Source organism: Camelus dromedarius, chromosome 17 (genome assembly GCF_036321535.1).
Source record: "Camelus dromedarius isolate mCamDro1 chromosome 17, mCamDro1.pat, whole genome shotgun sequence".
NCBI classification, from domain to species: domain Eukaryota; kingdom Metazoa; phylum Chordata; class Mammalia; order Artiodactyla; family Camelidae; genus Camelus; species Camelus dromedarius.
In genome coordinates this window covers 34,192,926-34,205,844 of record NC_087452.1, presented here as the reverse complement: position 1 = coordinate 34,205,844, position 12,919 = coordinate 34,192,926, and the positions used below count along the sequence as shown (strand labels likewise).

Below are 12,919 nucleotides of genomic sequence, written 5' to 3'. Positions count from 1 at the left end.
AAAAATACCCAGAAGTGGAACTGCTGGATTTTATGGTAGCTCTATTTTTAATTTCTTGAGAAACCTCCATACTGTTTTCCATAATGTCTGCACAAATTTACATTTCCACCAACAGAACACCAGGGTTCCTCTTCTCCACATCCAGGCCAACACTTGTTATTTGTTGTCTTTTCTTTTGGACTCTATGGGGACTTTTGTGTTTCCACTCAAATTTTAGAATTATGTGTTCTCATTCTGTGAAAAATACCATTGGTATTTTGATACGGATTGCACTGAATCTGTAGATTGCCTTGGGTAGTGTAGTCATTTTAACAATATTAATTCTTCCAATCCATGCACACAATATATCTTTCTATTTGTTTGTGTCATCTTCAATTTCTTTCATCAGTGTCTTATAGTTTTCCAAGTACAGGTCTTTTACCTCCTAGGTTAGATTTATTTCTTTTGATGCAATGGTAAATGGGATTGTTTTCTTAATTTCTCTTTCTGATAGTTCATTGTTAGTGTATAGAAACACTATACAGATTTCTGTATATTAATTTTGTATTTTGCAACTTTAGTGAATTCATTGATGAGTTCTAATAGGTTTTTGGTGGCATCTTTTGGGTTTTCTCTATATAGTATCATATCATCTGCAAACAGTGACAGTTTTACTTCTTCCTTTCCAATTTCAATTCCTTTTATTTCTTCTTGTCTGATTGGTGTGGCTAGAACTTCCAACAGTTTGAATAGAAGTGGTGAGAGTGAGCACTCTTGTCTTGCTCCTGATCTTAGAAGAAATGCTTTCAGCTTTTCACCACTGAGTATGATGCTGACTGTAGGTTTGTCATAAATGGCTTTTATTATGTGGAGAGACACCACTCTTTTGGACAAAACTGAAAATATTTTAACAGTAAGTATCAAAAGCAGAGCTGAAGAAAAAGTAGGAAATCTTCTACATTCTCAATTAAATATCTCCATCAAAAAACCAATCCAAAGATAATTCAATCACTTAACTGTTGATTTTAAATTATCTATCTCCAGAAACCACAATATAAAAATTTAAGTGATTCAATCATTATTACAATTACTTTCCATATTTTTATCATAGTGACATCTTTAAATTTCTTTCATTTATTTTGAGAGAGTAACTAAGAAGTTTATAAGAGCAACAAATAAAAAATTTCAACAAATAAAATCACCCAGAAATAGCTTATTATCTTTCATCAGATACTGAAGAGTTTTCAGACTTAAAATAGTTACCAATAAAAGCTGCCTTTCCTTCACTTTTAGGTAAAAGATTTTTTTAATGGAAAAGTTCATATTTTTTAAAAAGAAATCTCCCTAAACAGTCTAAATTATAGAAACCTTTAAAAACACATTTGGTTCTTTTTCACATATCTATGGCATTCAAAATGGCAAATAGAAAAGCTAGAAAAAAATCAGTAACCTCTTTCAAAGAAATCATGTTTCCTTAGCTTACATATTCATCTCTATGAGATTCAAGCAAGTAAAAGACAAGGCCTTTCATCAAGGGCACAAAGAAGTAAAACCTTGAACCACCCTTTAAATAATGGCTAAGACAAATAATACTCCTCTCCAGTTTCTGTATATGAGATGTTCCTACTTTTTCTCTCTGTCCTAATTCCGCCACTCATTCTAGAACCTTGCTCCATCAGCTGCTACCTCTTCAACGGCTCCCTTCTCTCTGCTTGTGAACATGCTAACGGTGACTCCAACCTAGTAAAACAAAACCAAAGACCTTCCCTCACACCCATATCTCTCCTTCAAGCTACCATGAGTCCTTTCTTCACTACTTCAAAATGTACTCCCCATCCTTCTCTAAATTTTCTACAGCCCTCATCTCACACACACACCCCAACTCCCTGAACCACTGGCACCTGACTTCTTCCACCACAAGCCCACTGGAACCTCTATCCCTGAGAATTACAACTGGGTCCAACCACTTCAACACTGACCTTAACCAATTTGACCTCTCCACCCCTTCCAACACCACTGACCAACCAGTTCCTTCGTTAGCTCCCATCTCTGTGCTCCCACAGTGTACTCTATATCTGTTTCTAAAATCAGCTCCTCATTCATAATTTCACTCATTTACTCAACAAGATCTTTTTAAGTACCCTCTATAGGCCAGTATGCTAAGTACTGGCGACAAAGCAAAGAGAAAGAAAATATCCCATCCTCCTAGAGTTTCTATCCCAGTAAGAGAGAAACAGAAAAACAAGTAAGAATTCTAGATCATTAACAGAGCTCTAATGTAACCACCTGGGGTACTACTGAACCCCAACAACAGAGGGACCCATTCTAGGCAGGGCAAGATTGGAAAACCCTTTCTGAAGCTGAGGCCTAAAGGAAGAAGAGGCGCCAGCTGGTCAGAGCCTGGGGAGAAAGATTCAGGAGCGGCCAATAGTAATCACAGGCCACTTAGGGAGAGAAAGAGCCTGGCAAGTGTAGAAACAAGCTTAGCAGACAAGGAGGAGTAGGGCTAAAGAGAGAAGGCAGAGAGAAAAATACAGAACATATCTTGCAGGATTGTGTAGACCACAGATGATATGTGGATTTCACTTACAATGAAAGGATTTGAGCCGAAGAGTAATATGACATGATCTCCACTTTTTAAAAATCTCGCCGGCTACTGGGTGGAGAATGGACTGGAGAGGGCAAGGCATGTGAGACAAGAAACTTCTATGGTTGTCTAAGGAAAAGAAGAGAGCTAGGGTAGTGACAGAGAAAAAGCAGACTGGGTATGAAACCCAAAGCACAGCAACAAAATAAAAAAATAGATAAACTGGACTTTCTCAAAATTTAAAATTTGTGTACTTCAAGAATTTAAAAAGACAACTCACACAATGGAAGAAAATATTTGCAAATCATGTATCAGGTAAGCAACTAGTATCCAAATATATAAAGAACTCTTACATTTCAACTACAAAAAGACAAATAACCCAATTAAAAAACAAACTAAGGGCCTGAAGAGATACTTCTCCAAAGAAGATATACCAACGGACAACAAGCACATGAAGTGATGTTCAACATTATCAGTCATTACGGAAATGCAAATCAAAACCACACTAAGATACTACTTCACACCCACTAGGACAGTCATAATCAAAAAGATGAGTGTGGGCAAGGACATGAAGAAACTGAAATCTAAGTACACTGGCAAGAAGATAAAATGGTTGAGCCACTATGGAAAACAGCTTGGCATCTCCTCAAAAAGCTAAACATAGAATTGCCATACGACCCCACAATTCCACTCTGAAGTATATACCACAATAGCCAAAAGATGGAAATGGCCCAAATGTCCATTAACTGTAATGGATAAACAAATTGTCTTATATACATACAATAGCAATATTATTCAGCAATGCAAAGGATGAAGTACTGATACATGCTACAACATAGATGAACGTTGAAAATATTATGCCAAGTGAAACGAGCCAGACACAAAAGATCGCATTTTGTATGATTCTATTTATATGAAATGACCAGAATAAGCAATTCCATGTATGCAGAATGCAGATTGGTGGCTGCCAGGGATGGGGGCGGGGTGAGGGGAATGGGGAGAAACTATTTAGTGAGAGTTCTCACTTTGGAGTGATGGAAATATTTTAAAATTAGATAGAGTTGCTGCACAACACTGTCAATGTACTAAATGTTACTAAATTGTTCACTTTAAAATGGTGAATTTTATGTTACACGAATTTCACTCAATGACAAATTTTTAAAGACAATAACAAGTGTTAGAGAGGATGTGGAGAAACTGGAACCCTCATACATTCCTGGTAGAAATGTAAAACTGTGCAGTCACTCTGGAAAAGAATCTGACAGTTCCTCAAAATATTAAACATAGAATTATCATACAACACAGCAGTTCTACTCCTAGATACATACAGTAGATATTTCCTCAAGAGCAAAATTTTGGGGATGTAATGTACATCATAGTGACTATAGTTAACAATACTGTACTGTATATTTGAAAATTGCTTGAAGAATAAATCTTAAAAGTTCTCATCACAAGAAAAAAACTCCTTTGAGGTGATGAATATTAACTAAACTTACTGTGGTAATCATTTCACAGCATATACATATATGAAATTGTTATGTCACATACTGCAAACTAATACAATGTTATATGTCAATTATATCTCAATAAAGCTGAGAAAAAAGCTTGCATAAAATTTCATACACAAATGTTCACAGTAGCAAAAACTTGCTAGTATGAACTTTTTTATACAAATGGCTACTTTTCAATAACTAGTAATTTATTAAAATAGTTGATTTAAGCATCTGCAATGATGACTTCAACCTTGATTCCTGGCTCAGCACTGATGAAACTAATCTATTTCATAATCTCAGAAGGACTGTGAAAGTCAGTAACTTGACTGTGGATCCTTGTTTGAAAAAGATCCCAAGTTTTAGTACCTTTACCACAAGGAGTTTTTCTTAAGTAGTATGTTAATTTACAAAATGCAATTATGACAACAAAATACTAGCCAACTAAATCCAGCAGCATATTAAAAGGATTATACCTCACATCACAACCAAGTGGAATCTATCCCAAAATGCAAGGTGGGTTCAACATACAAAAATCAATTAATGTAATAAGCCACATTAATAGAATGAAAGGGAAAAAATTCACAAGATGATCTTAACTGATGCAGAAAAAGCAGCTGACAAAATCCAACACTCTTGTAATAAAAACACTCAACAAACTAGGAGTTAAAGAGAATTTCCTCAACATGGTAAGAGCATTTATGAAAAGCACACAATTAACATCTTACTTAATGGTAGAAGACTGAAAAGTTTCTGCCTAGATCAGTAACAAGACAAGGATGCCTGCTTTAGTCATCTTTATTCAGCATAGTACCGGAAGTCCTACAGAGCAATTAGGCAAGGTAAATAAAAGGCATTAAAATTGAAAAGGAACAAATAAAATTATTTACAAATTACACAATCTTATATACAAAAAATTCTAAAGAATCCACAAGTTGCAGGGTACAAGATCAACACAAAAAAATCAGTCGTAGTTGTATACATTCACAATCAACAATCTGAAGATGGAATTTTTAAAAAACAGGCCCTTTTGCAGAAGTGGAAAAGCTAATCCTAAAATTCATATGGAATTGCAAGGAGTCCCAAAAACCCAAAACAATCTTGAAAAAGAACAAAATAGTGGTGATGGTTATACAAAATAATGAATTTACTCAATGTCCCTCAATTGTATACTTTAAAATGGTAACAGAGTAAATTTTACATATATTCTACCACAATAAAAAATTCATTGTGACATCTATGCAGAGAAATTTTTAAATGTGTACAGCCTTTTCTGTAAAAAATGAGTAAGGCAAAAAAAAAAGGCAATTCAGGCATGAAATAATATGAACAGTATAGTAAGTCAAATCCTATTTATTATGTGATCTTGGGTAATCTCTAGGCCTCAATTTCCTCATCTATGAAACGGAGATAATTACAATTCCTACCTTAAAAGACAGGAAGGATTCAATTAGATAATGGAAATAAACCACTGAACACTGAGACTAATACAGAATAAGGGCTTAATAAATGCTAGCTGTCCTAACTGCAAAACTGTATTTATGGTTACAATTATGCAAAATGTATGCTCCTGATGTGAAGGTGGTCTCAGCTGATGTTTCCTGATCTAGTTGATGGGATACGCAGGCTATCTGTCCACTTTATAATAATTAAGCTGCACATTTACGATTTGTGCACCTTTTTGCATGTATACTTCAAAATAAGTTTACTTAACTGAAAAAGAAAGGTGATTGCACAACATTGTTAATGTACTTAATGCCACTGAACTGTACACTTAAAAATGGTTAAAAGGTAAATTTTACATTATGTATATTTTACCATAATTTTTCAAAGGGGGGGAGGTGATTTTGGTAATGGTGTAGAGAATAGATGGGGTGGAGGAGAAATGAGTGGAAGAGCTACAGATGCTCAACTGCAACCAGTTAAGAAGCAATAAAAAAGTAACTCAAGGCAAGGCTAGTGTGAAAGGAGAAAATGGGAGATCAAAATGAGAGAGAGAGGTTCAATCTACTATATATAAAATAGATAAACAACAAGGTCCTAATGTATAGCACAAGGAACTACATTCAATATCTTGTAATAGCCTACGATGAAAAAGGATATATATGTGTAACTGAATCACTATGCTGCACATTAGAATCTAACACAACATTGTAAATCAACTATACTTCAATTAAAAAAACAATAATGATAAAACGAGAGAGAGAAAAAGCAACTGATTTTTGGGTTTCTTAAGAAATTAAAGGAAACAGCAGTGTGACAAGTAAGTTAATGACATCAGTTTTAGGCATCATGAGTTTGAGACGAATGAGAGATGAGCAGCTGGGAAGATGAGCATAAATAGGTGTGTGCCTTAGCAGAGCAAGTTTTGAACTGTAGTTCTGATTTTAAAGGTTCAAGCTGAAGGAAGTAAAAAATGCTTAGGAAGATAATTTCTCACTGAGGGAGAAATGGTAACAAACTAAATTCTTGGGATCATCAAAAAGCATTTAAAGGGCAGAGAGGATGCCAAGTGGTGGATGAAGGCCCAAGGGAATGAAGACACAAATGCCAAGGAAGGAGAGAGTTTCAAAGGGGTTGGCTCAACAGTGCCAAAATCCTGCTGAGAGATCCAGATACGTGAACTGCAGGAATATTATTATTAAGCAACTTCCAAAAAAGTTCAGCTAATTCAATTTGGACCAACTCATGCAATTTGCACCAATTCATGCAATGTGGGACAAATATCCTAAGGAATCCACTAAAAACTATAGATCTAATTAACAAGCTCAGCAAGGATGCAAGACACAAGATCAGTATTTTAAAAATTAAATGTATTTCTATACACTTGCAATGAGCAATCTGAAAATGAAATTAAGGAAACAATTCTCTTTACAATCACATCAAAGAAATAAATCACTCAGGAATAAATTTAATAAAAGAAATGCAAAACCTATACTCTGAAAACTATAAAACACTGTTCTTTAATTTAGAAATTACAGAAGATCTAAATAAATGGAAAGACATCCCATATTCATAGGTCAGAGGACTTAACATTGTTAGGAGGCTATACTCTCCAAATTAATCTACAAAGTCAATGCAATTCCAGTCAAAATCCCAGTTGGCATCTTTATAGAAATTGACAAGCTAATCCTAAAATTCATATAGAAATGCAAAGGAAATGTAAATAGCCAAAACAACTTTCAAAAAGAACAAAGTTGGAGAATTCATACTTCTTCATTCCAAAACTACTACAAATCTACAGGAATCAAACAGTGTAGTAGTGGCATATGGACAGATACATAGATGAATGGAATAGAATTGAGAGTCCAAAAGAGACTCTCACATTTACAATCAATTCATTTTCAACAATAGTACCAAAAGAATTAAACAGTGAAATAAGTCTTTTTAATAAGTGGTGCTGGAACAACTAGATATTCACATGTAAGAGAATGAAGTACCACACTTCTTAAACAAAAAGAAAAAAGTACCATGACTTAAATGTAAGAGCTAAAACTACAAAAAAAAAAAAAACAAAAAAAACACCTCTTAGAAGAAAACATAGAGGTTAATCTTCATGACCTTGGATTTGGCAATGGTTTCTTAAATATGACACTTAAGCACAAACAACAAAAGAAAATGATACCTTGGACTTCATCAAAATTAAAAACTTTTGTGCTTCAAAAGACAATATCAAAAAAGTGAAACGATAACCCATTAAATGAGAGAAAATAAAGTCATATAGCTGATAAAGGATTGTTTAGAATTTACAAAGAACTCTTACAACTCAATAATAAATACATAAACCAATTTAAAAATGGGCAAAGGACTTGAACAGACATTTCTCCAAAGATACACAAACGACCCACAAACACATGGAAAGATGCTCAATATCATTAGTGAACTACAAAGCAAAACTACAGTGAGGTATTACTTTCTACCCACTAGGTTGACTATAAAAAAAGATAATAAGTGTTGACAAGGACGTGGAGGAACCAGAACCCTCAATACACTGATGGTTAGAATGTAAAATGATGCAGCCACTTTTGGAAAACAGTCTGGCAGCTTCTCAAAAGATTAAATATAAGAGTCACCATACGTTGCAACAATTCTAGTCCTAGGTACATACCAAAGATAAATGTAATGTCCACACAAAAACTTGTACACATGAATGTTCACAGAAGCATTATTCATAATAGTCAAAAAGTGGAAACAACCTAAATGTCCATCAACTTTTGAATGGATAAAAAAATGTGGTAGATCCATACAATGGAACAGAATTCAGCAATAAAAAGGAGTAAGTACTAATAAATGCTATAATATTGATGAACTTTGAAAACATTAGGCTAAGTGAAAAGAAGCTAGAAGCAAAAAACCCACATATTTTATGATTCCACTTATATAAAATGGCCAGGATAAGCAAATCCACAGAGACAGAAAGCACATAAGTGGTTGCCTGGGACTGAGTGGAATGGGGGTATCAGCAGTTGATGGTTAAAGTACATGGGGTTTCTTTCTGGGGTGATGAAAATGTTCTAAAATTGATTATGGTGATGGTTGCACATATACGTAAATATACTAAAACTACTCAATTATATACTTTAAATGGGTAAATTCTATGGTACATGAATTATATCTCCATACAGTTATTACCAAACAAAAAATGCTAGGAGACCCACAAGTATAAATGTTTTATGGTAATTACAGAAGTGAATCAAGTCTGGATGTCAATTTATTGTTCTTAAGAGGATGTACTTAGAGTATCTTATTAATAAGTGTGAACTCTTCAGGCTTTCCCAAGAATTAAATACTCATTAAATACTTCACACTTGGTGTGCTGTTTGACACCAAAACTGTTATTAAAACAAATCAATAACAGTTAATAAAGTTTTTGAGTGTTTCTAATAGCATACAATTTTATAAACTGAATTGGTGGTTAGGACCTTACTAAACAAAGTCTCTTTGATACATACAGCTCTAACACTACATATTCTATTTTTAATTTTAGGTACTATAGGCTTATTATCCTAATGTTCCTAATCACTGGATATGCAATGTTATTTCTTTTCTTGTCTTTTTTAAAATTGTGGTAACATATACATAAAAGTTATTTTAACCATTTCAATGTACAATTCATGGCATTAAGTACATTCACAGTGTTGTGCAACTATCACCCCCGATCCAATTTCAGAACTTTGTCATCCTCCCAAACAGAAACTCTGCCCCCATTAAACAGTAACTCCCCACCATCCACTCTCCCAGCCCCTTGTAATCTCTACTCTACTTTCTATCTCTATAAATGTGCCCATTCTAGGTTCCTCATATAAGTGGAATCATAAAAGTATTTGTCCTTTTGTGTCCTAGCATACTGCACTAGGATAATATTGTCAAGGTTCATCCACGTTATTAGAATTTTTTTCCTTTTTAAGGATAGTGTTCCATTGTATGTGTATACTACATTTTGTTTATCCATTCATCGTCAATGGGACACTCAGGGTTGTTTCTATCTTTTAGCTATACAGAATAATGCTGCAATGAACACTGGCATACAAGTATCTGACTCTCTGCTTTCAATTCTTTTGGCTTTATACATAGCAGTGGAATTGCTTGATCACATGGTAATTTTATGTTTAACTTTTTGAGGAACCACCAAACTGTTTTCCACAGCAGCCAGATCATTTTATATATTCACCAGCGATGAGCAAGGGTTCCAACTCCTCTAAATCCTCACTAACACTTTCTATTTTCTGAATTTTTTTTTCACAATAGCCATCCTAATGGGTGTGAAGTGGTATCTCACTGTGTGCAGTGTATTTTTAGCCTATTATCTGTAAATGCAAGTTCACCTTGTGTTGATTTCTATAATTATACATAACACAGCCACTTAAGAGATATAAAAATATTTAAATACCAATAAAACAATGCACAGGGTTATAAAGACTGAAGTCAACTCAATTTTGAAAAAGATATTAAAGATGACAAAGAATGAAGACATAACACAAAACTTGCACAAAACTTGTAAATTCCATTTTACTTACCCCAGACTAACTGCTAAAATACTAATGCTTTGTGTAAATAAAAATTGTCACAAAGCAGGTTACAGCTTTGTGATTTATAGTTATGACAGTGGAACAAATGTAGGACTCACTCCTGAAATAAAGCTTTTAAAAATACATTTATCCCTGAAAGATTGTTATCACTATCCCCATTTTAAAGATAAGTAAATCTGAAATCAAACAGGTTCCACAAGTTGGCTTAGACCACAAAGCAAATCTGTGGCAGAGATCTGAAAATACTTCTCATTTCCAGGGTTAAGGTGAAAAAACCCGTAATTTAATGTACATTAAGTCAAGGGAAACAGGGAAGAGCAATTTCCATTCTTAGCAAGAATAAACTTAAGGAAGTTGTCCAGATCGCTGAAGCTTACAACTTCCAACAGCAATCACCAATAATTAACTCCTTACCAGCCTGACTTAAATGTGGATTCAACTCAGAACTAGGTGGTTTGTTTTGCTTTGTTTTGTCTTCAGTATGATCTAATAACACTAAGTCTCTTTGTCTCTTGAATGTTTTTATTGTTTTGTTAAATTTTGGCTGTACAAAAGTAGGGTAATTCTACTGTGAAATTGACAAAGCCTATGTTTAAGCAACTAAGGAAAACGGAATTGCTTTTTGAAAACCTCGCTTAAATCAGATGTAGAAAGTTTTACTATCTTTTTTCCTGCACCCCATTAGCTAAAAAACACAGTTGTTTCTCCTCACCAAATCTGATCCAATCATTTAGCCAAATTAAATAAATATGTATACATATATATATATATTCATTCCCAGGATGCATATGTTAAGAAATGAATATTCAAGTGTCAAGGGTGAAATGCTGGGATTTGATTGAAAATACCTCAGCAAAGAAGAAAAAAAAAGGTATCGCTTAAATATTTATGACAGATATTTCAACTGTGGGATGTGGGCGATGGCATACGGGGGTTCACTTCACCTTTTCTCTCGATTTTTGTCTGTGCTTAAAGTTTTTCACAATAACTTTTCACAAAATGAATTATTTCCAAAGTTACCGTCCTGGTTACGAAATACGAGTCAGTAGATGTGAATGCTCTTCTCTTCGGAACGAAACTGGGCGAAGGGTCTCCAGCAGAGGCGAGACGCCGGCGGGCTCCACGCCCCTCGGGCTCCGCGCCACCACGCGGGCCAAAAGCGCGCACGTTTCCCTCACGGCTGAATCTGACAATACGCTCGATGCGCTCCAGGGCTCGCAGGACCGCGGAGCTCAGTTTGGAAGTGGCGCACGCGGGGCTCACGCCGGGTGCTCGCGGAATCCCGCAAACTCGGTCGAGGGCTCCAGGTCCTGGCCCAGGGTTGCTGGCCTGGGCCCCCGCAGCCCCCTCTGGACCTTTAGAGACCCCCGGCACCGCTCCCTCCGCCCCCCCCACCGCGAACCTCGGCCCAGCCCGCCGCCTACCGTCCAAGTCCTCGTCGTCCTCCGACTCGCTGTCCGCGACCGCGTCGGCGACAAGGCCAGGGCTGGGCTCTTCTAGACCCTGGGAGCCGGAAGGAGGGGCGGCGGGCGGGGTGGAGGCTTGGGAGCGGGCCTCGCGCAGGCGGGTGAAGTAGTCCACCGCGAAGTCGACGAGGTCGGGCGGCTGCTGCCGCAGCACCTCCACGGTGTAGCCCTGCAGCAGCTCCGTGAGCCCGGGCGGGATCTGGATGTGGCTCATGCCGGCGGTGGCCGCGAGGACAGGCGGGTCCTGGCCGCCGGCGGCCACTGCCTGGGCACTCCCTCACGCCGGCCTCTCGCCCGGCGCCCGCGAGGTCTCCTCACGCGCGACCCGGGTCGGGCCTCCCTCGCGCCGCGCCGCCCTTTTGCCGGGTGTGCGTTTCTGGGCCGCACCACCCTACGCTACTCCGGCCGGCCTGATGCCGCCGCCGCTGTCACTGGGCAGCCGCCGCCACCGCGGGCACCGACGAGCGGTCGAGCGGGACGGGCGGGGCGGGAGCCCGGGTTGTGACGCACGGGGCCGCGGGCGTGCGCGCCCCCGCCGAGCGCCGGCCCTCAGTGCGCGTGCGCCAGTGGGCCGCCAGACTGGCTGCCCAAGGTAGCCCTGGGTCAAGGCGCTGGAAAGAGCGGTCTACCCGCGAAGGGGAGTCGTTAGTCCCTCTCACCTTTCATTTCTTCTTTGAACACATTCTAAGATCCTCCTGTTTGCTAGCACTTACTAGATGCCAGGGACACAACCAAAAGCCAGAAGGACTACACATTACCATCTCAGTGTGGTTCCGGCTATGGTGGAGAGCAAGAGGGCCCACTTTAGGGATGACATTCAAGCTGACTCCGAGGCCTGAGCGGCATCCGACCACAGGAGGATCTAGAGGAAAGCCATCTGGGCATAGAGGACAGCAAGAGCAAAGGCCTGATAAAGACAGAACCACCCTGGAAGCTGGGCAGAATGGTGGCATGACCATAGGATCCTCAAAAGTCTGGCAGGAGGTCTGAGAGATGTAAAAGGGGGAAGGCCTTGTAGATAGTAGGAGTTTCAATGATATAGTAATTTGGTAGCCACAGGCAGACAAATAAGCCTGGAAGAGCTCAAACATGTTCCTTGAGAAAAGGGAGTAAGGTTCAGAACAAGAACGACCACTGTGTTTGTTTCTCCTCTTGAGCATCCTCATCAGGACTCCCAGGACTAGGTCTGCACGCTCCTTCTCTCCCCACACTCTGCCCTGGGCCCTGGGCCAGCACTGCTTAATGGAGTTGAGCAGACCACAGGCAATGTTATCCTTTGCCCCTGGGGAGGGGACAAAGGTAAAGTGGAGAGGCCATGCTATTTCCCAAGGTGCCCCTTCACCCACACCAGATTGGAAGGGGATAGAA

The 12,919-nt window shown here is 38.3% G+C and overlaps 1 protein-coding gene across 1 annotated transcript in view; it reads right to left on the bottom strand.

Moving 5' to 3' along the window:
* Positions 1-12,052, bottom strand: part of PRKAR2A (protein kinase cAMP-dependent type II regulatory subunit alpha) — a 66,332-nt gene extending 54,280 nt beyond the window's left edge. Inside the window, exon 1 of the mRNA XM_031470274.2 lies at positions 11,510-12,052. Coding sequence (XP_031326134.1) covers positions 11,510-11,765 — 256 coding nt within the window. The 5' untranslated portion in view covers positions 11,766-12,052. The remainder of the gene's footprint in view (positions 1-11,509) is intronic.
* Between the last annotated feature and the right edge of the window lie 867 nt (positions 12,053-12,919).